The sequence below is a fragment of the Fonticula alba genome (assembly GCF_000388065.1).
Source record: "Fonticula alba strain ATCC 38817 unplaced genomic scaffold supercont2.1, whole genome shotgun sequence".
Lineage (NCBI taxonomy): Eukaryota > Rotosphaerida > Fonticulaceae > Fonticula > Fonticula alba.
This window is the reverse complement of record NW_009242971.1, coordinates 1153466-1168180: the sequence shown is the minus strand read 5'-3', so window position 1 is coordinate 1168180 and position 14715 is coordinate 1153466. Positions and strand designations below refer to the sequence as shown.

Below are 14715 nucleotides of genomic sequence, written 5' to 3'. Positions count from 1 at the left end.
CCCCCTCCACGACCCAGGCTACGCCCCTGTCTCCGCCTCCTCTCCCCTTCCCTTGTCTCCTTCGCCTGTCTCCTTCGCTTGCCCCCTCCCCCCCCCCCTTGCTGTCCTTTCCCCTGGCTTGGAGTCAAATGTCTGGCCTGCCGAACAAGGGCGGGCAGCCGCCCCCCTTGGCCGCCGGTTTAGCCCGATCCCGGCTCCCAATAATGGCCACGACCATGGGTCTAGGCCGGTCAGGCAGTACCGGCTCGGCCTCGCTTTCACACAGTACCACGTCATGGGACTTCCGTCGGCCGTCATCTCTGGCGTCCGGCAGCGGGCTGGTCAAAAAGAACCCGTCCGTGCCTGCCCTCCAGTCGGCTTCAACTGGCCCTCGGGCTGACATGGATTCGGTGTCCTCCCTCCAGCGTAGCCTTGTCGAAACAGCCCGCGCAGCGGGGCCACCATCGGCGGGCTTGCGCGATCCCACCCCGACTCCCGCACTTCCCACCGACAATCTTCTGTTTAGTGCACAACAAACGAGTCTCGGGCTCAATCGCCAAGTGTCGAGTGTTGCCAGCCCTGCGTCAGGCTCGGGCCTCCCGAAGCAGGGCACATCCTGCGATGGTGCCCCGACAGCACGTTCGGCCGCCTGTGCGCCAGATCTTGCTCCCCGGTCGCCGACCAGCGAGGTCCTCGGGTCCCTGGCCTCCAAACGCCCAGCCGCAAACTTCAAGCGCCTCAACCTCTCCAAGCGTGGTCGCGGATTTGGCGGTCGATCAGCTCGCGGTGGGCGCTTTTCCGGAGGCCCGGCCTCTGGTTGGTATGTCCTTCCCTGCTGTGATATGCCCTCCGGCATCTTACCTCGCGCTCTTGCCTCCTGCTAATGTCTTTGTTTGGGGGCGGGCGGATGAAAAAAAAACAAAAAAACAAACTCCAGGCACGATCGCCGTGCCCCGACATCCAGCGAGTCCGATCTACATTTTGATGCTGAGATCGAAAATGAGGACGACATCGAGGAGTCCCACGCCTCGGAGGCGGACCCCGATGCGCCGGCCGGCCTCCGCCGGGGGTTTGGCTCCGGCACTGAGGCAGACCTGTCCGAGTGGATGGACATCGCTGATGGTATGCCCCCTCTTCCCCTCCGCGGCCCCTTCGCTCTCTCCCTCTCTCTTTCTTTCCTTCTCTCTCTCTCTCTCCCTTTCTCCCTCCCTGCTGATGTGTCCTGCTCGACCACTTGGCAAGTCGAGTGGCCGTGCGCCATGCTAACATGCACCCCTTCGCCCTGTGTAACTTTTAGCCTCGGCTGCCATGTTCGAGCTGGCTCCCCTGAGTCGGCTGACAGTCCCTGAGGCTCAAAGCCACCTGCGCCAGCGTCAGGGCCCACTCCGAGATGGCGAGATGCAGGCTGCCCTGAATGTACTTCGCGAGGCCGGTCTCTTGGGCGAGGATCCCCTGCTTGGCTGTGCGCCCGTGTGCCTGCTCGCGATTCGGGGGGAAGGGGGGGGGGGGGTCCGTTCGGAGGCTAACACTTTGCCTTTCTTCGCATACTGCCAGCCGAGATGGCCTGCCTGGAGGCCTTGTTTAATGGGGCCCGGGCGGGCGCCCTGCTCCACACAGTCCAGCGACTGGACCAGCTAACTCGGGCCGCGCGACTTGCTTGCCTGCTGCTTCGGTCTCGGTGCCTCGAGCTTGGCGCGGCCACCGGCGCGCCACGGCCATTGTCCATTATCGTCGTTCCAGACGACCCAGCCGCCGAGCAAGAGGCCAGCGCCCTGCGCCAGCTTGGCCTGAGTGTGCTCACCCCCGGATCTCCAGACACCGTGCGTGTGATGGCACCCCCCCGCCCCCTCCCCTCCTCCGTGCATCGTCGTCCTGAATGCCCCATGCTGATTGTCGTGTTGCCTCCTTCCCCTCTCTCTCTCTCTCTCTCTCTCTCTCCCTCTCTGTCTCACCCTCTCTCTCCCTTCACTTCACGCGCACACATACCCGTAGCCCGGGCTCTTGGCCCGCCTGCTTGAACGCTCGGTTGATGTGGTTGTTCTCTCGGCTCTCCGTGTCAATAGCCCTCTTCTGGCATGGTCCGCAGACATGGCCGGACACCTGCATCATGACCGCACCCTGGCGGCACATGCTCGAGAGACCGGCCGAAACGGGCTTTTCCCCGAAGCCTCCTTCGTGTATCTTGCCGGCAGTGAGCATGCTCACCCGCTGTCCGCCACTTTCAAGTATGCTGCCCACTTTTCTGTGCCCGCCATTTCCTCCGCCACCCATTTCTCCCCCCCCCCCCCCCCACCCGCACACACACACACACATGCCTCCCTCCATCTTCCCTGACACCACGACACAGACCGGAATTCCTGCGCGCCGTGACCAGCCTGCGATCTGGCATCCACCTGGGGCCAGTTCGCCTGGACTCGGCCACCATCCTGTCAGCATCCCTGCCTCTTGGCCGGGCTTCGCTTGAGTGGACCGCCCGGACCATGTGCTCGAACCCGGGGCAGACTCCCCCCCAGGTGTTCCCCTGCCCGGCCCTGCCCAACAATGTGACCCTCACCGCGCATGCTTGCTCAAATCAGTGCGTAACAAGGCGTCCGCCCCGCCATCCTCCCCCATGCCCGCTCACCAAATGACCACCACCGCCCGAAGGAATGCCTTCCTCCTGGACCTTCTGGTGCTGCCACATCCCGAGCTCGGGGTCAAATACTCCCTGGACGCTGGGCAGCTGAGCAACTTGCCCGAGCTGGCCCCGGCCCCCGGCCTCCCGGCTCCCGGGGCGCCTGCTTCGGCTCCGGTGCTGGTCCTTTGTGAGCGTCGTGAAACCGCTGACTCGCTGGCTGAGCTGCTTCGCAACCGGCGCCGTGCTGGCCACTGTGTGTCCCTTCATGCTGGCATGAGCCTGGATGAACGGGCTCGCCTCGCCGTACGTCCGCCGCCACCCCCTTCCGCCATCTGTACCAACCATCCTCCCGTCGGCCTCGGTCACCGACTGACCATATTGTGCTCTGATTCTCCCTCCCCCCCCCCCCCCCCCCCCCTTGCCCCTTGTCCGCCATCTACCACTACTGCATAGACATCCATTCGCAACGGCCTTGTCAATGTGGTCATCTCCACCCCCCAAACCAGCCTCAACATGAGCGCCCAGTTGGGCCGCCAGCGCCGGCGAGGCGCCTTCCGTGCGATCATCTATCTTAATGCCCCCCCCTCGCCCGATCGCCTGGTGTTGGATGCGGCGCATTTGCTGGACCCCGACGGCGTCGGGACGCTGCTGCTCCTGCCAGAAGCCGCGGCCGATGCCATGGCCACCCTCCGTAAGACGGCCAGCCAAATTGCCCGCTTCTCCCAAGGACGCTTTCACTCGTCGCGCTTCCGCGAGGAAACACTCGCCCATGTGTGCACGCTGCTTGGCGATGCCACAGCCGGGCCTTTGGGCGAGGCATTGGCCCCCGGCAGTCGAGTACTTCACGTGCCGGGGAGCAGGCCGGTTCTACTGGCACCCACCGCCGCTTTGCAGCACACCCTCAATGTGGATTCGTATGCCCTGGACTATTTGCTCGCAGCGGCCGGGTCCCTTGCTGGCCCGAGTGCCGGGACTCGGACCGCTCCTTGGGTTCCCCGGCGAGTGACTTTCCTGGTGCGCGATCCCGGGCAGCTCCGGCGTCTGGCGGTACCGGCCTTGCTGCGTCTGCGCGCGTCGGGCCCCGAGCTGGCCACACTTGGAGAACACCTTACGCGCAATTCATCCGGCCGGCCGATCGACCAGCCGGCTGATCTGCTGGCATGGCGCATCTTCGCCGAGAATACCTTCGCCCCGGGGATCCTGGCCGGTTTGGAAGCCGGCATCGGACGCGAACACCCAGCAGCCGGGCTTGCTGTGGGTTTGCTATTTGCTCCGCTGCCCGGCCTCCTTGTTCGGCGCATGGCATCCGGCCAGCGCCGATCGGCTGGCGCCCGTCGTCGAACGAAGATCCGCGCCGCGACCGACCCTGACCCGGAACCCGAGGGCAGCTCCGATCCCCTGGATACCGGCATGTCGGATTTGCAATTCCTGTTGACTGTGGACACTTGGGTCCTGGCGGAGTTCCTCGCCACGCACTTCCCAGAGGGGCTTCCCTGCACGGCCGGCTCCATGGCTCTACGCCAGTGCCTACTTGGCGCCGGCGGTGGCGCCGATCAGCCGCAAGAAGCTGACGCTCGACAGGCAGTCGCCGGCCTGCCAAGCGGGCTCTCAGCCGTCCTCAGCCAGTTGGCTCAACTTACGAGCCTGGGCGTTGTGCAGCCGCCGAGGTTGGCGCGCGGTGCCCGAGCCCCTCGGCCTCCGACCGACCCACGCGCGGACCCCATTGTGGCTCGTGTGTTGACCATTTCGGAGCCGTGTGTCATGGTGCGCCTGGCCTCCCGACAAATCCCCACCCCAGGCGCTCCCGGTGAAGAGGAGCCCGCCGTTGAGCGGCTGACCTTTGCCTTTGACGCGTTGGATGCCCGGCTGTCACGACAGGCACAAGTGGTGCGTCTTTCATCTGGACGCCTCTCTGGGCATGGGATGAGAGGGGGCAGGGGCAATCCTCCTCGCTGATTCCGCTTGCACTTCTCTTTTGCCGCGTCTCCCGGGGTTTTTCTCCGCTGCCACATGCTCTGCTCTCCTACTTCCCCTCCCTTTCACCAACACACACACACACACACACACACACACACACACACACACACACACACAAACGCACCAACTACCGACTTATCCACCCGCATGGTAGATGGCTGAGCTGGCTACCTTCGCCGGATATCGCAGTGGCCCCTCGACTGATCGGGAGTCCTTCAATGTCACCATGCTCCTCAATGGCCATGCGACAGAGACGGCCCTTGAGGATGCCATTGCTCAGATGCCTTGGTCGCACTTGATCACCGGGAAGAACATCGGCGGTATCCCCTTCGATGATGATGCGAATGATGATGCCTACTTCTTCTCCTCCGGCCCATCTCCGGATCCTGGCGATCCCCAATCCGAGGAAGAGATGCTGCAGCAACTGTCCAAGCGGGATCGAGTGCTGCTCTGGCTCGATGTTCGAGTGTTCATCACCACTCATCTGAAGTATGCCCAATCCTGACTTCTCACCTCTTCCTCCTCCTTCTTTCCCCCCTTGCTGCTTCCTTCTTTTTTTTTCCTCCTCCTTTCGCCTCAACGCCACCATAACGGACTCTCACCCCCGCATCCTCTGTGGCGCTGCCCCTTGCTCCCCCTCCCCCGCCCCCTCACGTGCATGGGTGGGTCCATTGGCGGATGGCTGCTCCCATCCCTGCCTCTCTTTTCATAGATCGATCCTCTCCATGCCGGCTGTCGTGAAGGAGGAACATGCCCAAGTCAACCCAGAGGCCCCTGCCTTCTTGCCGCAGGATGTCATCGATCGGATCGCCCATTCCGTGGCCATGATTTTCTCCGGAATCTCGTCACCCCAATTCCCGGCGGCCGTCTGGGGCATCAACAATCACTGGGGCCGCTGGGCGCACCTGCCCTTTGCTCTTGTTCGTGCGGTCTGCACCCGGCATCTCATTTCGAAGCATGGCCCGGAGGTGGCCAGCGCTGTGACGACGGCCGACACCACTGCCACCACTGCCCCGGAGACCGCCCGTGGCGATCGGTCGACCTGACCCCCGCAAGATTGACACACCCGCCTTGCAATAGAAACAGCCACCAAAAGCAGACCCGGGAAAAAAAAACGCCTGAACCACCGCCACTACGACCACCACCACAATGGCACCCTCCGGCACGATGCGAGGGCAGGAAATGAGCAAAGACAGAAGGGCGAAAGTAGTATGCTTGCTCATATGCCAGGGTGACCCGGATATTTGCAAGTGCATTGGGGCGCCAAGGGAGCGAGCCATCCATCGAGGGAAGCAGCACGGGACACAAGAGAGGAAAACGAGATGCGGTGGGGGGGGGGGGACACACGACACGAAGGGAAAGATGGAGTATATAAATATATATATGAAAGTATACACACCTACGCATGCATTCATGCGGATTGGCGGGCGGGGAGGAGGGGAGAGCTAGCGATAAAGAGAGGCATAGTGCCAGCCCCGACATCCCCATGCAAAGGCGGGATGTAGCAGGGTTCACACGGGTTAAGCCTAAGTCAAGTGAGTGAGGCTTGACGAAGGGTACCAGTGTGATCTGCCACCTGGTTAGTAACCTCTTGGCATGAAGGAGGGGACATACCAACCAGCGGTTCACGGTCGTCTGTTACCAGATGAGTCAGTAACTCGGCTTGAGACGAGTTAGTGGCAAGCGAAAATAGAAAGGAACTCGGATGTTAAAAAGGGTTCGAGAGGAAGCCTTAGAACAGGTGTTCGTCGGCCTAACTGGTGCTTCGGCTATACTTCCGTATACTCTTCGACACACAGCTGCTAAGGCTTTCGCTCTCAGGAGGCTCTCAACGAGAGTCCCCCTTTTTGACCTTTGGGCTCGGTCAGGGGTTGGAACTGAGAACCCCGCGGCTGGGCCCGCCCACCCGCGTATCTCCGTCCTCGGTCGAGCGTTTATGCCGCTCGGCCTCGGCGGCCACCTGGCTGTTGTTCTACCCCGCATTCCTCTCCGAGGAATGCTGTTCTGGGATGCTATCTTTCCCACGATGTAACACGTGTGGCAATTCACTCACGTGTTGCTTCATCTATCGTTTACATGGGGATTCCACTACACGGGAAGGGAGTACACGTGTGCACCGCCTCTCCACCCCGAGCCCAGTCCCAAGGGGGAGAGGCGCCTCCCCAGCCGAGGGGAAGGCCTCTCCCGGGTCTTGGGGCCGATTTGAAGAACTGGCCGGCTGGCCGGCCGAGAGGAAGAGGGGGGGGGGGTGCATGTGTGGCGCGAGGACCCACCACTGGGGTGGCGCGCCCACAAGCGCACACCAGCCGCCACACGAAAAAGGGGCCAGCATGCACAAGTACATACACAAACACAAGAGGGGAGAAAAAAAAAGAGACACCCATAATACACAAGACGGCCACGGAAATCCGCGAACGGAGAACAGTGTCACCAGCTCGTGGTGTCTACTCCTCGTCGGAGGGCAGGTCGCCAAGGTCCACATCAGCCAGGGCGTCAGCGGCGCTGGCCAGAGCGGCATCAGTCTCACCCTCATCGTCGGAGGCACGATCGGCGTAGACATCATCATCGGCGGCGTCGTCATCATCCACGAAGAGATCAGGGCGGAAGGAGAAGAGATCGCGACCGGAGAGACCGGCCATGCGGCCCGCCCGAACGGACGCCTCCTTCTGGTCGCGAGACTTCTTCTCCTCGGAGGTGCGCTTCGCAATGCGCGCGATCTTCCAAGCCTCGAAGCTCTCCTTGGTCACCGGAGTCAGCTTGGAGTGGTCCAGCTTCCCGCGCTCGGTCTCGATCCAATCCTCCAGGGAGAACTCCTCGGTGGAGGCCTTCTCCTTGACACGGTCCTTCTTCAGAACGAAGCCCGGCGGCAGGGCATGGCGGTAGTGGCAGGTCGAGCCATTCGGGCACTCCCAGAACCAACCGTACTGGGACTTCTCGACCGCATCAAGGAAGTACTTGCAGATCTGTGGGACGCCAGATGGCGCGGTTAGCATGAGGAGCTGGCGGGGTGGCAGCAGCGCAGTAGCAGCCAGCAGGGAGGAGGATTGGGAGAAAGCAAGGGGGAGGGGAAAAAAAGCAATCGAGTGGAGGGGCGCGCACAATGTCGGTGGCGACCTTCTGGCCGGCCTGCTTCTTCTGGACCACCTCCTCCAGGGTAGCCTGATCCCAAGACTCCATGGTGGCTGGAGAGAAGGGAAGAGGAGGGAAGGAAAGAAGCAGATGAGATGGCAGGGCAAGTGCGATCAGAGGAAGACAGCCGAAGGGTGAGTACACTTGGACCGGGGGGGGGGGATCAAGAGAAGTGGCTGGGGATCGGGGGGGGGGACGGGGAAAGGGGAGGAGAGAAGACGCACACTGCTCCTCCTTGCGCGGGTCGTTGTAGAGATCGATCTTCTCGCTGCGGCGCTCGACAGCGATGTCGTGGGAGAACTTGCACTTGTTGCCCTTCTGGCAGGTGCCGGCCTTGAAGAACTCACACAGGATGGACTTCGGGTCGACACCTGCGGGAGAGCACGGCAGGGACCATTCATGCAGGAGGAACACCAAATGAGCGGAGGTTAGTCGGGAAAGCGCCCGGCGGAGGGCAGGAGGGACAGAAGGGCAAGCGCACCGGGAGTAACCTTCTGCGCGGTGGCGGCAGGGCGGTAGAGCAGGGCCAGCTCGGCCTTACGAGCGGCCTCCTCCTCCTTGCGGGCCTGGAGGAACAAGAGGGAGGCGAGACAGACAGACAGAGGGAGAGAGAGATGACGGAGGGAAATCCGCCAAAAGCAGCGTAGCATTGACCGAGGGAAGCGTTAGATGGCAGGTGGACAACGGGATGAGCAGTCGGAGGAAGTGCATCGCTAACGGGGGACGAAGGGAACGACCACGTACGGCACGGGCGGCAAGCGGGTCAACGCGAGGACCCTGCTGGCCTGACTGCTGGCGCTTCACCTCATCGACATACTTGCCGACCTTCTTGGACTTGTTCTTGTTCTTGAGACCGAAGGTCTGGCGGGGCACAGGGAGGTTAGGCATCGCACACCATCGAAAGTGGAAGTCGCTGAGGGGGGGGGGAGGGGCGGGAAACTTGGGGGAAAGGGGGGGATACCTTGTCCTCGGTGACCTTCTTGGACTTGGGGGGAGCTGCCTTGGGCGGCATGATGAGCTAGAGGGAGAGGGGTTGCGCCTGGGCAGCAAGCAGTCATGGGAGAAAAAGAACAGAGACACATGGAAAAGGCGAGGAGAGGAGCGAAAGTCAGACCTCATGCGGCAGGCATGCATATACACAGAGAGGGGGAGAGAGGGGAGAGAGAGAGAGAGAGAGAGAGAGGGAGGGAGAAAGAGGGGAAGAAAGAGGGGGAGAGAGAGAGAGAGAGAGAACCCGAGGAGCCGGGTGTGTGGTGGAGCAGCGACCAGGCGATCCCCTCGGCAACATCGACGACAAAGCCCCCATTGGCATGGAGGGAGGGCGAAGCGCCGAGGCGACGCACAAGTCCCGACAGGGGGAGGGGAAGGAGGGGAGGAAGTGAAGCGATGATGCCCCCATGCACGAGAGACATAAAGGAGGAAGGCGCGTGGCCAGGCCTCCCTCCTGTCTGCATCACCGGCCCCGGTCAGCCATCGGAGCCAGGCCGCCGGTTGGGGAAAGATAGATGAGATCGTGGGGGGGAGGGGGGCTGATAGACATGCACAGCCCGTGGACGCGAGCAGTGGGGGGAGAGAGAGAGAGGGGGGGGGAGGGAGAGAGAGGGAGAGAGAGAAAGGAGGGTAGGAAGGAGGGAGCAACAGATGAGAAGCAGGGCAGGGAGGGGGGAGGACTCACAGGAAACAACGAAACAGAAACTCTCAGTTGGGAGCTCCCTCCTGGCCGCGGACGGCGGACCGGCTGCTCTTCTCCCGCGGTGGCCTGCCCTCCGTGAGGGCGATCCTCATGCCCCCCCCCCCCCCCCCCCCCGCCGTGTACCATCCGCCCATCTAGGAGGTGGGGAGGAACTCACCACATGCGGCTCGGAGGTGGCGGGGGACCAGGGGACGAGCTGGAACGCGGGGCCCGACACCAGGACCACGCCGACCAGACCCCACGATGACAGAGCCCGGCAGGGGAGGCGGAGAGAAAGGAGTCTCGACAACCTGGGCGACCCACTACTCCCAGGGGACGGGCACAATGTGGGGGAAGGGGAGCGCCCCCTCGCGCCCATCCCGCAGCATGCTGGCCGGCGAGGGTTAAATCTGGGGGGGGGGGGGGGGGGGGGGGGGAATGCTGGCGCAAGAGCCCCCCCACCTCCGTTCCCTTGTGGGGGACGAGACGCGGAAGGAAATAGGTGCTGCCAATCGACCCCCCTCCGCCGGTCCGAGTCTCCGGAGGGGGCGTCGCGCGGGGTGCACACAGAGATGCCTCCGGTGAGCCGGGGAGGGTGGGGCCGCCGAGGAGAACACGCAGGCCTCAGGGCCAGGACCCGCCTAAACGCCCCGAGGGGGGAAATAGTCACGCCAGGATGCACCCCGGCGGGGAGGGTGGATCGCGGCCGGCCGAACTGCCGGCGTTTCGATAAAGATCCCGACAAGGCCCACAGAGCCGGCGGGCAGAAGAGAAAGGACAGATCCGGAGAAGGGTGAAACGCAAAAGAGCTACCAATGATCCTGATAGCAGCCAACCCTTTTGTCCGCCACACAACCGCCTCCCAGGTTAAATCCCCCGCCTGGGTCAAGAGACCAACCGGGAGGAGACCACCACCCTTTAAGTTGTTCATTTGGATACAACCCTATTGCCAACAGGGTCGAGAGGCAAAACCCTGAGGTCCCTGTCGTGTGATTCCGCTATTGGCATTCTCGTGACACGTGAGAAGCGGTGTGACTCCGGTGGTTCGCAGAGAAGTGTCAACTCCCTGGCGCCGGTGCCCCTTCTTCCCCCGGCGCGTCCCCCTTGGCGCTGCTCCGCTTCCTGGCATTCTCTTTCTCCCTGCCCCGCACCTTGCTCGCCGTCCCCGGCAACGATGGTGTACCTCCAGACGGATGTGGGACAAGACCGAGAGAGAGAGAGAGAGAGGGATACAAGGAAAAAGGCTCGGGGATTCCCCTCAGGGAAGGCGGCTACGTGTTTTGATCCACACCAAAAATACACCTCCCCCTATTTGGGGCTTCTTTCTGCCTGCCGTTGGGGAGCAGCCCCGATCAGGTCCCTGCATGCTGCTGACTTGCACGAAGGAAACGGAGCAGGGGAGGGAGCGAGCGAGAGAGAGAGAGAGAGAGAGAGAGAGAGAGAGAGACAGAGAAAGAGGGAGAGAGGGAGAGAGGGAGAGAGAGAGGTGCAAGGCAAGCAGGCGGCTCCCAAGCTTCCCCGATTTAGCCATTGGGGGGACACCCCAGCACCCAGATCAGAGACACCCCACTTCAACGCAACGCACATTTCTCCAATGTGGGCCCTCCGCCGGAAAAGGACCTTTGCCCTGCTTGGGTGTGTGACATTAATTCATCCCCCGGGGGAAGACCTGGAGCTCGTGCTATTTTTTGCGTTATTTTTAAAGTTCCCTTTTCCTCGAGATGCTCTCATTCGTTCAACAAACGACTAGACGAGGCCCCAGGAAGGTCTAGCTGGAGTGGGGGGGGGGGGGAAGGGAGGGGGGAGGCTGGCCGAGGGCAGCCCTCCTCCGCCCCCAATCCAGAGCCCAGAGGAGAAAGAAGCAGGTCGGAGGAACCAGTCGAGAGGATCCACCTTGTGCCACCGGTCCCGAGGACATGTTCACAGTGTGTGTGTCCCCGCTACTGCGAACGCATCTCCTTTCTCCCCCTCGCCGCCGCCGCCGCCGCCGCCGCCGCAAGGTTCCCCCCTTCCTCCTTGCCCCATTTCGCCCACCCTCTCACGCAGTGCCGCCGTCAGCTGTGTCCCCCTATCCGCCTGGCCCACTCACCTGCATCCGTGTATCTTTCCCGACTCTCAGTCGTCGTCGAGACCCCCCCCCCCCCCCCTGCCGTCCGGCCATGTCCGTCTTCCCGCCTGCTGATGCGGGTGCCCCCGCTACCGCCGCTCCGCCTGGCGGCTTTGGCGACATCTTCTCTAGCCTCCTGACCACGGCCGCCTCCTCGGCCTCGGATGTCTTCGGTCTGAATGGCACCTCGGATGCCGGAGCTTCGGATGCTCAGCACCCCTTCGGCAGCCCGGTTCCCGGTGGCGCCGCGCCTCCTTCCGACCAGCCGGCCGGCGCCCCGAAGGCCAAGCGCCTGCCCCCGCGCTTTGTCTCCTCGGCCTTCGGCCTGCGCCGCACTGCCACGGCTGCCTGGTGTCCGCTCGATCTGGCGGCCGATGATCTGGCTCTCGGTCATGGTCGTCACTATATTGCCCTTGGCACGGCCGCTGGCGCCCTGGACCCGGGCTTCTCCAGTTCCTCCTCGCTGGAGATCGCCGCTGTGGACTTGTCCCTCGGCGCGGAGCATGTGCGACCTCCTCTTTGCATTACCACTCCCCCCTGTGGAGAACCATCCCGCTGACTGTCACCTCCCCTCTGACATGTTCACGCGTCACACACGCACACGCACACGCACACGCACACGCACGCATCGATGTGCCCAAATACCATCACCCAGCCCATCGTTAGCAAGGTGTCCATTCCGGTGGCCTCGCGCTTTAACAAGATCCTCTGGTCTGGCGTTGTGAACCCCGCCTTCCCGAAGGGTATCATCGTGGCTGGCCTTGAGTCCGGCGCCATTGAGCTTTGGGACCCTGTCGCTCTACTGGCCGGCAAAACCAGTACGCTACCCACTGCCCTCTCCCTTTCCAACGAGCACACACACACACACACATCCACACAGCCACACAGCCACACATACGTATGCTAACATGCAATAACTTCTCCCCTCTTCCTCCCCCTCCTCCTTGGCAGCCACTCCTTTGAGCCAGTTTAGCGTGGCCCATCCGGCCGCCGCCGACACCGTGGCTCCTGGGTCTACCACCCCCCCACCGAGCCCGGTCTACTCGATCTCCCTCTGCCCGAGCCGCCCGAGCCTCCTGGCCAGCTGCGGCTTCGGTGGCCCGAATGGCGACCTGAAGGTTTGCCTGTGGGACATCTCGCGTCCGGATGCCGTGCGTTGGGCCTCTGCTTTTCACTTGCAACGTCTCACCCCATGGCCCTGACCATTGCCATGCGCACCTGCTGCTCCCTCCCGCTTGTCTGTCTCCCTGCTCTTCCCCCATCTCACCAATGCACATGCAGCCTCTCGCCCGGCTGCCGGCGCTGCCCTCTTCGCGCCTGGGTGCTCCCAACGTGCCGGCCACCATTCTCAGCTGGAACTCCCAGTTTTCCCACATCATTGCCGTCGGCAGCATGAATGGTCCGCCTGTGCCTCTGGGGGGAACATGTTCGACTTTGGACCTTCGGCTTGCGATACTAACAGAAGCAAGGGCCTTTCGGTTCTGGCCTTCTCTCTCCACCCCTCAAGGCAATGTCGTCGTCTTTGACCTGGCACACAAGCGCGAGCTCATGGTCCTCACCCCGCCACCGCATCTGGCCCATACTAGCTACGGCGGCCCCCAGCACCATTCCCACATGGGTGCCTACCCGGGTGGCCCGGCCGGCATGATGCCTGGCGCTGGGGCTGGCTTCGGTGCCGTGTCCGCCATTGCCTGGAACCCGGTCACTCCCACCCAGCTGGCTACCACCTACGAGCATGATCCCACCGGGCGCATCTTCATCTGGGACGTCCGCAACGCCCGGTACGCCAGCATGGCCTCGACTGTCGCCTCTCCCACCACGCCCTTCCCCTGTCTCTGACACAGACACACACACACACACACGCACACAACCACGCATCGGGCATATGCCGACTCGTACGCCTCCATGTGTGACCCTGCCCATCGGATTGCGTCCCCCTCAGTGCCCCCGAGCGCATCATCACCCCGGAGCCCGACCATACCATGCCCCCCTCTGGCTGTGGTGTCCTGTCGCTGGCCTGGTCGCCGCATGACCATCGCCTGCTGCTGGCCTCCGGCAAGGATGGCGTCGTGCGCGGCTGGTGCCCGGCCACCGGGGCCTATCGCGGCCGGCTGGGTGGCGGTATCGCCGAGAACTGGGTCTTCGACGTGACCATCTCCCCCCGGCACAGCTCCCTGGCCCTGACGTCGTCCTATGACGGCCGAGTCCGGGTGTGTGCCATCCGCCTGGCTCCGGCACCCCCGACCGGGGGGGACCCCCTGCTGCATGGGCATCCCACTGGTACCCTGGATGCCGGGGAGCTGGAAAACATTGACCCCTTCGCGCCGCCTCCGACGGCCGGTGGTCCTGGCGGCGCCGGGCACCTGGACGACGGCCCTGCCCTGCCGACCGCCGCCATCCAGGACTCCGGCACTCTGTGCCTGCCGGACGCCCCGGCCTTCCTCCGGCGCCCGGCCGGTGTGTGCTTCGGCTTCGGTGGTCGGCTGGTCCGCTTCGGCCCGGGGATTGGTGCCTCGGCTGACAGCCACTCGATCGAGCTGACCTCGGTGGCCACCGATGCGGCCTACATCGAGCGCGCCGCATCCTTCAGTCGAGTTGTCGCGCCGACTGACACCGGCGTGGTCGAGTCCCTGGGGGCCTTCTGTGGCGCCGAGCAGGCCGCTGCCGCTGCTGCCGGTCGGTCTGCCGATGCCGACGTGTATCGCCTCCTGCAGGCGATGCTGGCCTCGCCCGACTACAAGTCCCTGGCCGGGGTTTTTGCCGGGGTGTACACCCCCCCGGCGCGTGGGCATCTGTCCAGCCTGGCTGGCAGTGTCGAGGATCTGGCTGCTCCTCTGGCGCAGCTTGATCTCGCGGCCGATGCTGCCGGTGGCGCCGACACCGGCTCCGACGGGCCGCTGGCCTGCCTCCTGGGCGGGAATTTCGCCGGGGCCGCCCGATCCCTGGCTCATGGGTCCTTCGTGTCCGAGGCGCTGTTGGTTGCCATGGCTGGCGGTCGGCCTGCCTCTGCTGGCGGTCCCGATGCCGCCCCCTCCCTGTTGGATATCATGCTCCGTCATGTGCTGACCTCGCCCACTGTGGCGGCCAATGGCGAGCAGCACAGCGTCGCCATGAAGGTGGCGGCTGTTCTCCTGGCCGGCGACCTGTCGCGTCTGCTTGACGTTTTGGGCGTGGAGAACTGGCAGGTGCGTATGGTCCCCCCCCCCCCCCCCCCCCCCCCCCCCCCCCCCCCCC

General features: G+C 63.7%; 3 protein-coding genes across 3 annotated transcripts in view; 2 read left to right on the top strand and 1 right to left on the bottom strand.

Moving 5' to 3' along the window:
• The first annotated feature begins 6 nt into the window (after positions 1-6).
• On the top strand, positions 7-5679 carry H696_00256 (hypothetical protein). The gene is made up of 10 exons (XM_009494102.1): positions 7-799; positions 917-1101; positions 1277-1441; positions 1534-1799; positions 1972-2204; positions 2327-2554; positions 2626-2899; positions 3050-4483; positions 4728-5062; positions 5286-5679. The coding sequence occupies exons 1-10, from the start codon at positions 129-131 to the stop codon at positions 5617-5619; spliced, it is 4125 nt and encodes a 1374-aa protein (XP_009492377.1). The 5' UTR covers positions 7-128; the 3' UTR covers positions 5620-5679.
• A 1144-nt stretch (positions 5680-6823) lies between these two features.
• H696_00255 (hypothetical protein) lies at positions 6824-9409 on the bottom strand. The gene is made up of 7 exons (XM_009494101.1): positions 9378-9409; positions 8664-8741; positions 8447-8563; positions 8184-8268; positions 7927-8073; positions 7673-7755; positions 6824-7536 (listed from the first exon to the last, which is right to left on the bottom strand). Exons 2-7 carry the CDS (start codon positions 8712-8714, stop codon positions 7018-7020), a joined length of 1002 nt encoding a protein of 333 aa, XP_009492376.1. The 5' UTR covers positions 8715-8741; positions 9378-9409; the 3' UTR covers positions 6824-7017.
• A 2124-nt stretch (positions 9410-11533) lies between these two features.
• The window catches only part of H696_00254 (hypothetical protein), a gene marked incomplete at its 5' end in the record, with an annotated part of 5198 nt that continues 2016 nt past the window's right edge, over positions 11534-14715 (top strand). The window contains 6 exons of the mRNA XM_009494100.1: positions 11534-11986; positions 12137-12299; positions 12433-12632; positions 12763-12880; positions 12989-13262; positions 13424-14666. Coding sequence (XP_009492375.1) covers positions 11534-11986; positions 12137-12299; positions 12433-12632; positions 12763-12880; positions 12989-13262; positions 13424-14666 — 2451 coding nt within the window. The remainder of the gene's footprint in view (positions 11987-12136; positions 12300-12432; positions 12633-12762; positions 12881-12988; positions 13263-13423; positions 14667-14715) is intronic.